General features: G+C 34.9%; 1 protein-coding gene across 1 annotated transcript; it reads left to right on the top strand.

The window, feature by feature from the left end:
- Window positions 1–8,301: 8,301 nt before the first annotated feature.
- On the top strand, window positions 8,302–15,356 carry LOC113771639 (probable disease resistance protein At5g43740). Its single transcript, XM_027316210.1, has 3 exons — window positions 8,302–8,486; window positions 8,680–8,729; window positions 14,606–15,356. Exon 3 carries the CDS (start codon window positions 14,634–14,636, stop codon window positions 15,354–15,356), a length of 723 nt encoding a protein of 240 aa, XP_027172011.1. The 5' UTR covers window positions 8,302–8,486; window positions 8,680–8,729; window positions 14,606–14,633.
- The last annotated feature ends 3,092 nt before the right edge of the window (window positions 15,357–18,448 follow it).

Genomic DNA, 18,448 nt, shown 5'->3' with positions numbered 1-18,448 from the left:
CCCGTATTTCAAGATAATCTAAGTTCTCCACTTGATACTTTTGGAGATTTTCCACCCCAATATCAAACGCAGTATGACCCTTATTCAAACGGGTATGATCAAGGATGGTGGGATAATTCCAATTTTGATTATGCGACCGGGCCAATGGATTTTCAACAGCAAGAGTCTCAACAACCATCGTCCATGTCAGGTATGTCTTTGAGGAATTGATGGAATTATTTATTAATACATACCAATTTCAACAGGAGACACGAATGAGGAATGAGAGATGAAGGATGCAATGAGTTACCTGGCAGATCAACTATGTCTATTGACATCCAGAATAAATCGATTGGCTTCTCAAATGGAAGAATTGCCCTCGAAAACCATTGTTGATCTAGAAGAAAATGAGAGTGCAATTTGCTTGACTAGTGATGAGGAGATGCAAGAGTGTCAAAATGAGAAATCTACAGATGCAGTTGAAAAAGAAGCCGAAAAAGGAAGAAATGGAACCCCAACCGCAACCCATTCTAATGAATGAATCCAGTGAACAATCTCCAAATGCGGTGACATCTTCTCCACTCCTTAATCAATATTTTCCTGACTCCTATTCTTCAATTCCTGTTACTGAAATTGATTTTATTATACCAGAAAATTTGAAATTTCATGACAGGAATAAGTTAAGAGTGGTAATGGAAAAATATCTTGAACCAATTGAATGCTCTTGATGGAGGAGTGAATGGAGAATGCAAATTATCATCGACTCGTTTGGCGCCATTCACTAGTCCATGGAAGCCCGTAGCTCGTATGCTCAAGGATTATTCTATTTACGAGGGTTATCAGGACTATATAGAGGATGAAGCAGTAAGACGAGCCACAAGATTTTACCCTCCATGAGCAAAACATGATAATGTCTAGCCAAAGACATTAAAGAAAGGCGCTACTTGGGAGGCAACCCAAGACTATTTGTTTCAGTTTTCATGCATTTTTGAAGTTTTAGTTAAGTGTTAGTGTCAATTAATAGTTTGATGTTTGGTGACAGGGAATTAGCAGTTAGACGTGCCCACGCCAGGTGGTCACGCCTGAGGGAAAGAAATTTTCGTTCAGAATCTGCGGACTCTATAGCAGTTAGACGTGCCCACGCCTAAGCCAGAGGTTCCTTGAAAAAAAAAAAAAAATAAAATAAAAAATAAAAAAATAAAAAAATTTTCCGTTTTACACCTTCAGTTTTGGTTCTCACAATTCGAGTTTTGAAATTTGAGTGTGCAATAAAAAAAAAATATTTCCCAAAAAAAAAAAAAAAAACTATTTTTTTTCTCCCTTCTTTCTTTCTTTCTTTTTCTTCTTCTTCTCCACCGCTCCCCTGTTTCCCACTTTTTCCTTTTTTTTCTTTCATGCCGCTGCCGCAACTCACGCTCCACCAACGCCATCGCCACCACCACAAGCTCTCCTCCAATTTCGTCAGCCGCGCGCCACCACTCTCTCCTCGCCGATCTCCTTCTCCTTCTCCAGTGGTGACCCGCTTCCATCGCCGCCAAGCTCCAACCTCCATTGAGCTCATCCCACGCAGGGCAGCTCGCGGCCAAGCTTCACCTTGCGCCACCAGTTCTGTCCTTCGCCCACCACCAACCTCTGCACCGCTGCTGCTGTCCACTAGAGCGACACCAGACCAGCGCGCCTCCAAGCTCCAGCCACGCGCCGCACACACCACCATCTCCCTCCCCTCGCGTGTCTGCCCAACCTCGCAGCCAAGTGGCCGCCGTTGTTGTCTGCCACACTATCGGGAGCCGCGAACACCAGCAGCCCTTCAGCTCACGCGCCGCCACAGCCCACGGCAAGATCCTCTATCGTGCGACCTTGACCTGGCCAGCCCACCACCAGTTCGACCCCAGCACACCGCCGCCTGCCGCCTAGAGCCCATGGACCTCCACCTCCAACAGCCGAGCGCCGCAGCTCCGCCATTGCCGCACGCCCAGCTCCAGTCGCGACCACTACCAGCCCAGGCCGCTGCCCGCGCTCATCTCTCTCTCTCTCCTCGCCTCTCTCCTCCCATTGTACGCACAGCTGCACGCGTAGCTGACAGCCTCTGTCGCCAGCTCATCTTCCAAAACTCGCGGCCACCACCTCGTGCACCACCTCCTTACCGCGCGTCACCACCTGTCAAAATTGACAGGTGGAGGTATTAACTTTCTACCCTTGTTTTGGCATTTTTCCTGAATCCTCAGTTGCTGGAATTTGTGCTTTTGGGTTCCTTGATGGATAAACACAGGAGGTGATTTGCTTCATTTTGTTTTTCCCGTTGAATTGGTTGGGAGTTTCTATGCATTTTTGGTATTTGGTTTTTGAAGGCACCTCTGATAGTTCATTTATTTGGGAGTTCTTTGGGGTTGATTTGGGAGTTGCTTGCCGATTGATTCCCATTTTCATTTCTTCTAATTTCTGGTGCGGTTTGGTCTTGGTTAGGGTTCCTCAGTCGTTTGGATTGGCATTTGAATTAATTCTTTTCTGTAGAATACGCCAGTGGTACTGGTTGGGGTATTTTGTCTACATTTATTGATTCTACTTGGTTGGCTACCTGATTGAAAACTGAAACAACATTTTGATTTAGTTGTAGTCCAAATTTTGAACTACTATTGCTTGTTTTGTCAGTTTCTTGGGGACATTTGCTACTTTCAGTTCTGATATTTATTGAGTTACTGCTGTTTGATTTAAATCCTCCCTGTGTATACACCAGTGGTACTGGTTGCATTGTTGCTTACAGTTTCTTGATCCTTAGTGCTTAAATTGTTTTTCGGATCCTGAACGGTGGTTGCTGGAATTGCCAATTTCTGTGGTCAATTGCTAATTTTAGCAGGTTGAATTGGGTATTTAACTGTCCAATTGGAGACAGTTGTTACGGTTTTGGGTCCATTTGTGTTTAAATTGTATAATTTGTGTCGAGTTGTGGGTAATTTGCTGCGGCTGTTGGTTAAATTAAGAGGTGCCTGTTACGCTTAAATTTATTCTGAATTTGACTACATTTGGACCACAGGGGCTCATTGATTGCATTTGTTATTAGTGTTGAGGTATTCGTATAATCTGTGGGTGATTGAATTGTGCCTATTGTTCATTGGGTTGGTTTTAAACAAAAAAAAAAATTTTTGTTATTACTTTGAAATTCCTGTTTCCATTATCTGTTGGCAATTGTAGTCCCTTGTGATTAGAGTGACATCTAGAGATCATGGTAAGGCCAAGATCCGCTTCTAGGTTTAGGACACCTAGACACTCGCAGCCTCCTCCTACCCCAGGGGCTAACGACTGGGTCCAACTCTGAATGCAAGTTGCCTAACATGGTGCAGAATTTGGCAGCACTCCGCCCGACCCACTCCTGTTTTGACAATTTCTGGGAAGTACCGTTACCCTTCTCCTTGCTTTTGCTGTTAGTTTATCACATTGAGGGCAATGTGTGAATTAGGTGTGGGGGGGGTCAGGTGCTAGTATTTTTATTTTTAGTTTCTAAAGGCTGTTCCTTTATTTTTAGTTTGATATTTATCTCCCTTTTCGTTTATTTTCTTTTCTTTTTTCTAGTGGTCAGCTCTTCTATGACTACCAAGTTTTGATGCTGGATTGTTGCCTCTTATTATGCTATTGCCAAGTTTTATTAATAAAAAGGTATCAAGTTGATGTGGTTGAGTTCAGGGACATCTCTCTGGTGAATATCAGTAATTGCTTGACTCTTTCTAATTTTTGGTTAACTTTTCTAGGCATAGGGAATGATTGTTGGCATTTTTCATGTGAATTGGTCCAGTTATTAATTTTAATTCTCCATGTTTGGAAATTTGAGGCTGGCTGCTATTATTTTTGTGATATTTTCTAGTTTTGTGGTATGTTATCATAAATAAGAGGTGACTGTACTCCGCTAGTTGTTACTACTGAGTAACCGGGGATCTTCACCTAAAGTGTCGATTCTCGCGTCAAAAGGTAGTAGTTACTATGAGTGCGTGGTCCTATAGCGATTGGAGCTGAGTAACCGGGCTCCTCCATCTATCAAATGTTGGAGTTCACGTCAAAAGGCTCTAAGGGCTATAGACTAAGTCCTTTGTTCCTCAAAAAAAAAAAACAAAAAAACAAAAAAACAAAAAAAGAAAATAAAGATTGTGTTAGTATGTGAACAAGTCAGCTTTCCGGTTTGTGATCTTAATGTCGAGATTTTGGTTAGTAGTTGGGCCATTTGCTGATAAATGTGAGTAACCATTCCTTTTTCTTAGATTAGTTTGTTTTAAATTGGAGGAGTTTATAGTTCAGAAGCTAACCGGGGTGATGTTTCTTGAACCCTGATCACTGATGCTTGATAGATGTTTTCCTTGGTATCTTGGCAATAGGGTAGATGGAGTAATACCCATTTTCAAATTTTGGTGTTATTTGTCGTCCCATGCTTGAGGGCAAGCATGATTTAGGTGTGGGGGGAATTGATAGGGTGTTAATTCTTGGTTATTTTATTGTTAATTTTCCCATTTATCCTTGCCAAATATTATTTTAATTATTAATATTTACTTATATTTGGTATTGGACTCAATTTCAGGAAGTGAAACAGAAAACTACACAAATGAGGGACTTTTTGGAGATAATTGGGATTTCAAACAACCGGGCCCACATGGTGCTACAGAGAGATTGCATTTCCTTTGCTGATTAGGAGATTGGAGTCCTACGGGCAATAGGAAACTAAAAGCAAGGAATTCGGTAGAGCCCCACTTTTGGTTTGATTCTCAATTTCAGCAGGGGACCACAGGGATAAGAAGCTTTAGTCATTGTTGGCTTTAAAAAGGAGACAAACGTACAGAGGACTCTTATCAATCAATAGTTTTAGTTTAGGCTTTTAGCATAATTTTTAGTTTTCTTTTCTTAGCTCTTTCGGATGGTTGTTCTCCATTAATGGAGGACTAACCTCTTAATTCTAGTCAAGGGGACAACTGAAGACTTGGTTCAACAATTACTGTGAGATCTAATTTATTTTAATTGCTTCCTTAATTTATTGGTATTTATATGTTTCCTGCTTTTAATTGCTATAGCTCGTGTGAGTGATTGAATATATGCGCAATATTTAATTATTCACATAGGCTATTTTGCTAAATAGGGATAATTGAATCCGTAATTGTTCGTTATCTTTATCTCAGTAGCAACTGGCGTAATTGGGTTTATGTCAGGAGAACATACGATCTAACTTAAACAAACCCTCGTAGCGTGTTTGTTAGTTAGGATTGGGTCTTTCTAATTATTAATGCAATCTAAAAATTAAACCCTACGGTCGTACCTAGGGTTGTTTTTGGGTTAGAGAAATAGTTAACGGTCGTACCTTAACTATCGAGAAAGTAAGGAAAGGTTGGTTGTTTATCGCGTGCATGGCAACTATAACTAATCTATTAATAAATGTGGAATTATCTGTGAATCAATGATCAGTGCCTGAACCATTTCTGAAGTGTACCCTTGGCTAGAGTTTCTCTTAATTATTTCTCTTAATCAATTATTTTCTGCACTTAATTTATTTAGTTAGCATTTAATCCAAGAACCTCCCATACTTTGGACTTTAGAAGAAACGAATTATCCACAATCCCTGTGGATTCGACCCTACTCACCGCTATATACAAAATCTGTACTTTTCTCGAGTAGGTATTTATTATTGTACAGGTTTGACACCCTGTCACACATATATTAGATACAACAATATACAATAAATATTTTTGAATAGAAGATTATTTAAAATATTTATTTGAGATAATTGCGATTGTGATTGTGCATCATATCTCAAATACGACAGCTGGACAGAACTTTACATAACAAAACCCATCCGTTTACAGCTGGACCATTGTATCATCCTTCCCTGCAACTTCAAGGCATGTCCATGTCTCATTTGCTCAAGTAAGAAAATTTTGCATATCAAAATTAGACTTGGCAAAAGGAGAAACTTGACGCCAATCTAGGATACAAATGCCATTTGTTAGTTTTGTTACAACACCAAACTAGTTACTTTGCCAATTTGAAAAGCCTTCCTCGCAATTTCCTGGGAGTTTCCTTTAGTTGATTTGTTGTCAAAGGCCAAGTCATTTCCTTTCAGTGCTGGCTCTCTTCTACTGCTAGTCCACAGACGGTTGAGGCACATATTGGGCTGCGGGCGTCTATTTTGCTGGCCTATTTTTGGCCTGTTTTAAAAAAAAATAAATTTTGTTTAAAATATCAACTATGGTAATATTTTGAAGCATAAAAAAGTTTTTGAAAAAATACATTAAATAGGATACTGTGTGAGTGCAGAGATTGTTGTTACTTGTGAGTGGTGGACAGGGGAGAAGCGTTTTGGAAAAATAGAGTGTCTTGAATGAACATCAGTATCTTTAATCAAAATTTACCTAGAAAAGAATGTTCCTATTATACATAATTAATTATTAGTATAGGATGAGCAGAATGAGATTTTGTTTTTTATTTTGAATATACTAGGGGGAGAGTTGGGTTGGGTTGGGTTGGGTGGTACGTGAGAGGGAGTGTAAGGAAGAGGTCTTGGTTTCGAATCCTCCTGTTTACACTAAAAAAAAAAAAACATACTATAAGATGTTTTCAGTAAGTTTGGAACATACTACAGGCGGGATGCATGCATTTCGAAAAACAACTTTAGTAAGTTTGGAAGGGAAGTTGTTTTCCATAAGATGAGTGAAAATATTTTACATAGGAAAATGTTTTCAGTAACTTTTGTGCAACCAAACACGGGAAATTAGGAAAATATTTTCCTGGAAAACATTTTCATCCGAAACAAACGGACCCTTAATTATCTTTCAGTTTATACGGAAGTGAAGACCATTATATCATCCTTCCCTGCAACTTGTAGGATTTTTCCGCTCGTCATTGTCATTAACATCAACTTGTTGATAATGGAGGAGGTTTAAGGTGAAAGGGATCGTTAAAAAAAAAAAGAGTATATTTTATTTAAACTATCCATTTAATGTTGATATATACCCAAAAAAAAAAATCTAACTTAAAGAAAATACTCGATAATTTCACCTCAAAAGTTTGATAAGTTTATCCTGCAACTTAAATAAATAAAAAAGCCTATCTTTCCAGGAACAATTACATTAGCCTATAAAAGTTACGATAACTACCCAAAAATAGGGAAGCATACAAGTAATTTTTTTTTTCAACAATCAGAATTACTGGAACAAATACAGTAATTACTCAGACCCTACAGAAAACAAACAACAAACAACCATGCACTTCAACAGCTCCTTCTAAGTATCTGCTTGATTGACTAAATCAAGTAGGCCCTCTCGGAAAGAAAATTTGCTTATTCTTGGCAAATTGATTGTATGATTCTAGAAAGCTCATTTTAGCAGACACCAAACCCTTTATACAGTTTACTTCCCCTTTTTCGTGTGTCAGAAATTCTTCCCTGTAGACATCAAAGTCTTCGCCGCACCATTTCCTGGAAATGTCCCCTGCTTCCTTTTTCCACAATAGTATGATGTTCTCAAAATAATTTGGGAAAATAAAAAAAAAGAATGGGAATATTAACAATCTCTAAGTAAGTTGTAAATTTTAAAAAAATTGTAACTGGGGCATTGGTTATTACTCACAAATTAAAGCAACCAATAATTTTATTGCTAAATAACTAAATTACCCTCATAACAATGTGCACCTTACTGAATAAGATTTTATTTTGATAAATATAAATATACATGCAAATATGCACATATGATTGTTCTGTAGTTTTTTTTTCATTTAAGTAAGAGATTTTAAATTTAGGATTTCCTATTTACAATCCCTCTTCCCTTATCACCTAACCCAACTCCCACCCCCATATGCACATATGATATATGTGTAGATACAAGTGTGCACATAATGGTTAAATTGTAATTTAGCTTGCAAGAAATTTTTTTTTTTATAATATATGAATAATAACCCTTACCTCATTCACAAATTTTCTAAAACTTACACCCTGCTTATGAATTTTCACTCTTCTTATTCCCTTTTTCCTAATTTTTCCATACAATTAAAGGGAAATAATTGGCTTAATTAATTTAGACAATCTAAATTCTGCGCTATAAAAGTATAGCAAAAAAAAAAATCCATATGAAAAATTATTCACACCAACAGTAGCAATACTTGTCTAAATCCTGTGCTATAAAAGCATAACACAAAAAAAGCATAAAAACAATAATGTATTATACCAACTCGGTAACAAAAATATTAATCTTTTGTCTTTTTGCATGCGAACTGGGAAGGAAGACCTTGACCCACAGATGCAATAATATGACTTAGATATCGTAATGCTTGACTCCTTAAATCACTCATCTTTTATCATCCATTCCTCAACTTTAAATCACTCATCTTTTATCATCCACAGATACAATAATTGTCTACGATTAGTTCAACTTTTATCAAAAGAAAAACTCGTAGAAAATCAAAAGAAAAACAGAAAACAAAAGTCCATACTTTTGCAGAGTCAAGATTCTCAGCATCCTCAAGTTTGCTGGTGAAAATTTCAGGTACAATGAGATCATATCCATCACAATTTTGTAATTGTCGGAGTTGTTTCTTATTTGATCAAGTACATGATAGCTTCACTTGGCACAAAAATCTTAGTTCAATTGTCTGAGTCTTAATTCAATATCTTTGGAGTTGCTTCTTAGTAGTGAAAACTAACGAAAATATAATACACACTTTTACGTCTATTGCCAGGGTCTTGTGGTTCTCATCGTCTCCAGGATAACCTGGCCCAAGATTTCAAGGTAAAATGACATCATGCATAATCCATCTTAATTTGTAATATTGAAGTTATTTCTTGTTGCTGTCATGTTATATATAGCTCTAAGAAGCACAAAAATCATAGATCAGTTCCTATTCTTTCAACATGGATTGCTCTCTTCATGCTTTAATTTTCACATTGTTGGCGCTTTTGGGCAAGAATATTGAATTTTATCATAGTTGCAAATTCTTATCAACTTTTGGAGAAGATAAAGTGTGAACCATAATGGTTTGATCCACTCCCAGATCCGGCTAATACTATTGAATCTGGATCCTGTTTGCTGAAAATCGACAGATCAGTAACAGCAGATTCAAATTCAAAATCATCATAGTTTGTCAAATTTGGATCCAGATCCGAATCTAGTTGTCAATTTTTGGAACTTAGAAGATTTTATATAGAACCTTAAAGCTAAACATTTTCTTCTTCTTTTTTTTGGAATTTATATTTATCTCCAACCACTTTGTTAAAATGCTTAATTGGATCGGAGTGATTGAAATAATTGGATAGTGTATTCTTTTAAAAATATGTTAATTTTTCTCCGACTACATGTGGGTTATGAAAATTTTTCTCCGACTATATGTGGGTTATTGTTCATAACATGATGGATTAATTCTAATGTTACTCAAACGTATCAATTTATACTCTTGTACTCTTATTTGCAAAAGAAAAAAAAATTCCATCCGAGTAATTAGAATTATACAGATATTTAAAATGGAAAAAAATACGAGTAATTGGAATTATACAGCCATTTATAATCTAGATTTAGCACAAAAATTGTTTTATGGGGGTAAAAACCAATTTTGTCTTATATTTTGTGCTTCTAGGATCTCATAGTAATTATATAGAGATGCTTTTAATTTCATCGTTATTGATGTATATATGCTTCTATTTTCTTGCATAATACTGACCTTGCTGCAGTGTACTTCATGAACTTTTCATTCCGCCCACAAGTCTTGACCTGATAGCATTTATATGTCTTTGATAAATACTTGAACATGATAAAAATTTTCTTTTTTCTTTTCGTAACATTGATGAGGTATAAAACATCTTAATGGAAATCTAACAACAAATAAGAAAACAGTTTTCAAAAAGAATGGAGATGACTCTTAGGCTCCGTTTGATAAAACTGAATTCTGAATTCTGAATTCTGAATTCTGAAACAATTAATTTGCTGAATATTAAGCACTGAAAAGAGATATATGAATATCTGAATCTTAATGCTGAACATATTTATACTGTTTGATAAACATTTATAACTTAATATTTAATAAACTAAATTGTACAATTTTGCCATTCTATCTTTCAATCCAAAAAGGAAATAGAACATATGATTTAATTAGCTTAAAATTGTTAGGTATGAAAATGACAATATTTATTTTTAAATCAAAGTAATATAAAAGAAGAAATATATTATGGAAAAGTCCAAATATCGGTGCAAATATATTTTTAAATCAGAGTTTGATAAGAAAAGTCCAAATATAAGCAAAAGGAAGCTGCAATAAACAAGTTTTAAATTCACACCAAACTATATAGAAATTTAATTACTTCAATGGAAAAATGTTGAAGCAAAACAACAAATAATCAATGTCACTTACCTTGGAAAAAATGAATTTGAGATTGGTGAGTACGGTAGCAATAAAAAAAATTGGGAGGAAAAAAATGACAAAATTATGAAAGAGTAGAAAGATGAAAAAAGATAAGGAGTAGACAGATGTGAGGAGTATGGAGAAATTGTAAAAAAATCATTAAATAGGGAGAAAATAGAAGTAGAAAGCCATTAGACAGAGAATGTCAGGTTGTTTAATCAGATAAGGATTTTGGATAGAGAATATTAGGTTGTTTAATTCAATAAGGAATTTGAATGTAATTAACAAACAAGGATAGATTTGGTAGATAAGATAAAGTAGTTGAAGTAAATCCCTTGATTCTTATCAAATTAAACATTCAGTTACGATTTTTGCGCTGAAAAAAATACATACAAATTCAGCACCACTTAATAAGTTCAGCAGAAAAATTTTTATTTATCAAACACCCAAAACATGTGAATGTCTGAATGAATTTAGTTTCAGCACTTTTTTAGGTTATCAAACAGACACTTAGTCACCATAACTCATAGATGACTAGCTCATTTGATGATGCATGTAGGTTTTAATTTGTCACCGATAGTCCCACTACAACAAAATTGTTGTGGTAAGTCTCCTTTTTTTTTTTGGGGTGGTGCTAAGATAATTAAAAATAATGGTTAATTTCATATGAAACAAGTAACTTTCACAATTTATATAAATTTCTCTTTAAATTACCAAACTTATTACTTTACTACAAAGTTTATTGTTTTCCTTTTCAAACTTAATTTTTATTTAACAATTATTTTTTCTGCCAAATTCTTGCCACTTTCTTAGTGAAACTTAACACTTTCGTAAAATATTTTATTATTATTTTAGCAATACTTGAGACTTTTTCAGCAAATTTTAATGTCTTTGAAGAAATTTGGCATTCCACTAGCAAAAATTCACCTACTTAGTATTTTCTTTGTTCAAAACTCGGCCACCTTTAAGTTGTGAGTTTATTAGGAAAGTCTACCAATTTCTAGTAAATCTTCCTATTAATTAGGCTAAAGTTACCAAATTTTATTGAATATTACTATTTGCACACCAAAAAGATACTACTTCACTTCATTAAAAAATCATGCTACTGGGTTAATAAATATTATTAAATTTTTGGATTAATCTTTACTATATTGTTAATGTATACACTATTTTCTCCTGGTCTTTTCTCTCTAGGACTATCTTCTTCTTCTTCTCTCTTAAATTCCTCTAGTCAAAGTCTTCTCTAACCCTCCCATGGGAGAAATATCAGATAAATCTAGTCTTTCACCTTGGGAGGGGACTCTCTCTCTCAGTCTCTTTTTTTTTTTTTTTACTTTCTCTTGTAGGGATCCCTTTCTCTAGTTTTTCAATTTCTCTTGTAGAAATAAATTTTCTCCTAGGATTTTTAGTGAGAGATTTTTCTCTCCTATGATCTCCTAATAAGAATTTCTTCTCCCCCATATTATTCCAGTGAGAGTTTTATTTCTCCTTGGTTTTTTCTTGTGAATTTTGTTTCAATTTTTATCTTTTTCTATGAAATTTAAGATTTTGTAGATCTAGTTTCTCAGATTTGTAATTTCTCCCATTTATTATTGTCAGGTCTAAACTTCTCTTTGAATTTGAATCAAATCCTCTCTGGACTTGAACCAACTTTTAATTAGATTTGACTGTTAGACGACATGCACAGTTTAATGGGGCTATAATCATTCATCTGGATGGAGGATATGTTGGAACTTATCTTTATTTTGTATTGATTTTCAGATCCGTATATATGTGTGTCATGTTAGATTTGATATATTTCTACCAATAGTATTAGCAAAAATTACCACTTTTCCTCTAAAAGTTACTATTTTATTGAAAGATTCGGTAGGTAATTTGTAAATTTCATCACTTTTGTAGCAAAACTTGCCACATCATTAACGAATCCTACTAATTTCCTTGCAAGACTTACCATTAACGAATCCTACTACTCCAAGCAAAACGTACTATTTCATTAACAAAACTAACCACTTCTTTTTAGCAAATTTTGTCATTGTATTATAATGTTTTACTTTGTAGTAAAACTTTCCTATTAGTTTCTTGTAAAAATTAACACTTTTTGTATTAATCACACTATTTTTTATTGAAAATTCTCGTTAAATTGTAGCAAGACTTAACATCTTTTTTTAGGAAAACTTATTATGTCATTTTACAAATTTTCACATATGGAGCAAAACTGATTACTTCATTCAAAAGTCTCACTGACATTTTAGCAAAACATACTACCTAATTATCGAAATCTATCACTAATATTTTTATTGAAAAATCGTAGTATCATTTTAGCAAACAATATTTTCATTGAAAAATCTTACTATAAAAATGGCCTCATTCCCAAATAGTTTTCTAAGTAGTTTTACTACAAATAGTTAAATGCAATGATATTAAATATTGCTAATCAACTTATTACAAAGAGTTTTAGCAAGATACAATGCCTTCAAATTATACAAATAATTAGCCTTATCATTGCTTATATACTGCATATAGTTTATCTTTTTTTGGATTTCTCATTTCACGTAAAGTGTGAAGTCTAGCACAACATTATTAATTATGTGCAATCAGGCAAAAATAATTTTTTCTACATTTATAGTTCCGATTCTCCTTCATTAGTGTAACATATTACGAACATTAGTTAGTTAGTGCCAAAAGTGCTTAGATATTCTAAGAAAATTCTCAAATTTAGACAAACTTTAATGTTTATATATTTGTACTAAAATCTCAAAAACTATAGCTCCTTAAAATTATATTTCATTGCAACGGTCTTCGACACTTTTATATTATTCTAAATTATTCATTCTAATGTTTTAAATTGAAAAGTTTGTGATTCCAGAACAATGCATGGGGTATAAATATTGCAATAATTGATCAATTGTTAAAGATTTTTTTAAGTGGATTGAACATTAGTTTAAAAATTATTGCAAAAGCATTTGGGGACTTTAAAGTTTGCATGTTAATTGTACATGACAAATAATGAATTTTATCATTTGCAAAATATTTTGTATAGGTCAATGCGAATTTGAAAAAATGGTTTAACAAACTACTAAGCAAATATACATAACCAACTTTTAAAGATAAAAATATTCTAATTTTTTTTTCTCAATCAAGATATTTAGATCTTCTTTAATGGTCATCACAGACTTCACTTCTTAAGACTTTCATCTTTACAGCCGTATTTATGCCTAGGAGAAGTTTAAGTTTAACATCTTTGGAAATGTGAGAGTTTCTTATCCTTCTAAAATAGGTTTCTTTTCTGTTTGAGCCCAAAAAGTGCTCTTCTTTAGTTTTATATGACCAATTTATACAGATCAAATGGTAAATATTTTCCTCAACCATGTAATTGATATTTTCATTAATAGTATTTACCCCTTTAAGACCTTCGTTTCCTCCATAGTAGTACAACATATTTTGAAAATTAATTTGTAAGAGAAATGCTCACTATTTCAAGAAGATTAAAAAATTTAGACAAAAAACAATCTTTACATATTGTGCCTTAGACTGCACCTCGTTAAACGGAATATCATTGTGAGGATTTAGATGATTCATATTATAGTTTTCGATACTTAATTCTTAGTTTTGGATTAATTTTGAAAATTTGTGAATCCCGTGCAGCTAGTTTTGGATTAATTCTAGTTTTATCTAAGTTGATCTTGTGGTTTCTAGGATCACAAGGTAAAACAGACACATTGAATATCTTTGTTCTGGATACATATCCTTTGCATTTTTTTCCTTGCATGATGTTATCGTAGCAATAGAATTCTTCATGAATTTTTCAGTCAGTGCAAACTGTCTTGATTTGATAAATTTTATTATTTAAAAAAAGTAAATTTGAACATTGATTATGAGTATAATATTGAATAGTTGAAAATGATATAAAGTTTTTCTTTTCTAAACATTGATTACGTATACAAGATTCAAAAATAAATGTAAAAAATAAAAATATTCAAGCTACTAGTTTTAACTACTTTTAATCGTATTTGATCATCGAAACATTAAAGCAAATTCAGAATACCATCCCACAATAAATAAAGAAATGTTTACTAACTCGGTTCGAGAATTTGGCAAAGTTTGAGTATGACCTGCATTGCAATTTTCCCTGTAAACATGAAGACGTTATGTAGAACTTATTTCTGCCTCTTTTGAACAAAGCTCTTGCTTGTTAATTCTGAAAGGTAAAGTTTGTGATTTAATTCATTTGACTTTCTTTTCATTCTCTTAACATTTGATATTCCAATAATAGGTCAAGTCAAGGGGTTCACCATAAAACGATGGAGGCTTTTGGAGCTTCGGTGGCAGACAAAACGTTAAATTGGACTTTAGACAAAGTGCAAAATTACTGGAATTTGGATAACAATCTCAAGTCCCTAGAAAAAGAGTTGCAAAGATTAAGCGACAGGAAATCTGACATTGAGTTGGAAGTGTTAAATACAGAACGATCCGGTGCTAAGAAAAGGAAAAGAGAGGTTAACAGTTGGTTTGAGGAGGTAGAAGAAATGAAGAATGATTTCAATGCATTGAAAAACAGTGTCCAAGAGGGTGGATTTCGGGAAAATGCAATCCGCAGTGGGGAGAGAGTGGAGAAAATAGGAGCAAGAGTGAAGGATTTACTGGACCAAAGTCTACATTTTGATAAGCTCTGCGTTAACGCTTTTGGGAACAGAAACAAGCCTCGGGTGACAGAAAAGTTATTTGGAGAAAAGTTTGATGAAGGTTTGAAAAGAATCTTGGCGTGGTTGGAAATTGATAATATCTCAAACATTGGGATTTACGGGATGGGAGGAGTCGGCAAGACCACTTTAGCAAGACACATTCATGATCACCTCCTTAAGAACCGTAATTTCAAGATTTACTGGGTTACTATTGTTGTAGATATTTCAAAAGATTTTTTTTATGTTTGTTATGATAAGAGTTTATCTGATAAAGCTTTCCAAACGTCTGTTCCTATTCTTAGGAAGAATTGTTTCAAAGACAAAATTTTGATAAAGGCCTAAAAGGCAAAGTCAGAAGGCTAGCTGATATCTTTTAGCCAAAGGAATTGTTCACGTGCTTGCTTTGACTATGTCAAAGATTTCGGCTTCCACAATAGAGGATAGACCTCTTGTTAGAAGTATTTACCGTTGTTAGATAATCATATTTGTTTATGCTACCTAATTAGTGGAGTTAGTGGAATAACTAGTGGGATTAGTGGAGTACCTAGTGGAGTTAGTGGAGTTATTAGTGGAGTGAGTGGAGTTATTGGGATAGTTAGTGGAGTTAGTGGGATAGTTAGTGGAGTTGGTTTAAACTCTATAAATAGAGTAATTTCATGTTATAAGTTGTGTGAGTTTTACAAAGCAATAAACATTTGTCCTTTGCTTCTCTTATTATTTGCCTCAATAGTTGTATCAGTGGTACCAGAGCTAGGCTAGTGAGTGAAAACAAAAGTGAGTTGTGAGAATTGTAAATTACGATGGCCACCGACAATTTTGTGCAGCCAGCAATTCCTCGCTTTGATGGTCACTATGATCATTGGAGTATGCTAATGGAGAACTTCTTGAGATCCAAGGAGTATTGGCAGGTTGTCGAATCTGGAGTAGCAGAGCCAATAGCCGGAGAAATATTGTCAGAGGTGCAGAAAATGGAGTTGGAAGCATTGAAACTGAAAGATCTTAAAGCCAAAAATTATCTTTTTCAAGCTATTGATCGAGCCATTTTGGAGACAATTCTTAACAAAGATACCTCCAAACAAATTTGGGACTCCATGAAGAAAAAGTATCAAGGAAATGCAAAGGCGAAGCGGGTGCAGCTTCAAACTCTTCGGACCGAATTTGAGACTTTACGCATGAAGTCAAGTGAATCAGTCACTGATTATTTCGCAAGAACGACGGCAATCGCTAACAAGATGAGGATCCATGGAGAAAACTTGAAGGACGTCACCATTGTCGAGAAGATTCTTCGATCAATGACAACAAAATATAATTTTGTTGTATGCTGTATAGAGGAATCGAAAGATATTGATGCAATTTCAATTGATGAATTGCAGAGTTCTTTGTTGGTTCATGAGCAAAAAATTAACCAGCAAGAGAAAGAGGAGCAAGCACTAGTGGCTTCAGCAGAAATTCACTCAACATGGAGAGGAGGCAGAGGCAGAGGCAGAGGCAGAGGTAGAGGAAATAATGATCGTGGCAACCAACAACAACAATACCAGCACCAAGAAAATCAATTTCAAGGAAGAAGAAGAGGACGAGGAGGCTATCCATTAACAAATCAAAGGCCAAAGTCAGCAGACAAGTCCAATGTTGAATGCTACAAATGTCATAGGTATGGCCATTATCAGTCCGAATGTCGAACTAATTTGAATAGACAAAATGGAGAAAGGACTAATTTTGCAGAAAAAGAAGAAGAAATGTCTCTTTTGATGGTGTGCCACATGAGTGAAGAAACTCAACAAAACACATGGTATTTAGACACTGGTTGCAGCAATCACATGTGTGGAAATAAGAAGGCATTCTCTGAATTGGACGAGTCATTCCGTAGCACTGTCAAGTTTGGTGATAACTCTACAATTTCTGTTATGGGAAAAGGAAGGGTAATTATCCAAGCTAAAGAAAATTCTTCTACCCACACTATTACTGATGTTCTTTTTGCTCCAGACTTAAAGACAAATTTGCTTAGCGTGGGTCAGTTGCTCGAAAAAGGGTACGAGATTTCAATCAAAGGTGGTGTATGTCAGATTCGAGATGCAAAGTTGGGCTTAATTGCTCAAGTTAAGATGACGGCAAATCGTATGTTCCCACTCGATTTGCAGAACTTGACCCATTCATGTTTCTCGACAAAATCGAAAGATGTGGGATGGTTATGGCATTTTCGTTATGGACATTTGAATTTTGGTGGACTGAGAACTTTGCAACAGAAAAATATGGTAGCTGGTTTACCTCAAATCACAACTCCTTCAGAAGTTTGTGAAGAATGTGTTATTGGCAAACAACATCGAGATAGCTTTCCAAAAGGAAAATCGTGGAGAGCAAAAAATGTCTTGGAGCTGGTTCACTCTGATCTATGCGGACCCATAAATCTGTCATCTAATGGTGGAAAACGTTATTTTATGACGTTTACTGATGATTATAGTCGAAAAACTTGGGTCTATTTTTTGCAGGAAAAATCTGAAGCATTTTCAACGTTCAAAAATTTCATGACTCTTGTCGAAAAGGAAGCAGATAAATCCATAAAAAATTTTCGCAGTGATCGTGGTGGAGAGTATAATTCACAAGAATTTATAAATTTTTGTGAGGAGCATGGAATTCAGAAGCAGCTTACAACCGCTTATACGCCGCAGCAGAATGGTGTTTCAGAGAGGAAGAATCGTACAATATTGAACATGGTGAGGAGCATTTTGACAAAAAGTGGTGTTCCAAAAAAATTTTGGCCCGAAGCTGTCAACTGGAGCATTCATATATTGAACAGAAGTCCCACACTTGCTGTTAAAAATATGACGCCTGAGGAAGCATGGAGCGGACGGAAACCAACAGTGGATCACTTCAAAATTTTTGGATGCATTGCCTATACTCATGTTCCAGAGCAAAAGAGGACAAAACTAGACAACAAAGGGGAGAAATGCATTTTTCTTGGTGTTAGTGATCAGTCAAAAGCTTATAAGCTTTATAATCCTATCACCAAGAAAATTGTCATCAGTCGGGATGTAATTTTTGATGAGGAAAATTTTTGGCCATGGAGCAACAATATTATTAAACAACAAATACCCGCTGATTTTGATGGAGTTGATGAAGAAAACAGGCAGCAGTTGACAGAACAAATTCCATCAAATGGTCCAGATAATGTATCAAATTCCCAAACAGTAGCAGGAGATGAAGGACTGCCTCAACGTATTAGAAAAAGACCTGCATGGATGATTGATTATGAGGTAACTGGAATTGATCAATTTGAAAACCCACTTACATATTTTGCACTATTTTCCGATTGTGATCCTACAGTTTTTGAAGAAGCTGTTAAAGATTTGAAGTGGCAGAAGGCAATGGATGAAGAAATTGCAGCTATTGAACGAAATAACACTTGGGAGTTAACCAATCTTCCAGAAGGACAAAAA

Source organism: Coffea eugenioides, chromosome 5, assembly GCF_003713205.1.
Source record: "Coffea eugenioides isolate CCC68of chromosome 5, Ceug_1.0, whole genome shotgun sequence".
Lineage (NCBI taxonomy): Eukaryota > Viridiplantae > Streptophyta > Magnoliopsida > Gentianales > Rubiaceae > Coffea > Coffea eugenioides.
Note: the sequence above shows the minus strand (reverse complement) of the source record. Positions and strands in the feature narration are given on the sequence as shown.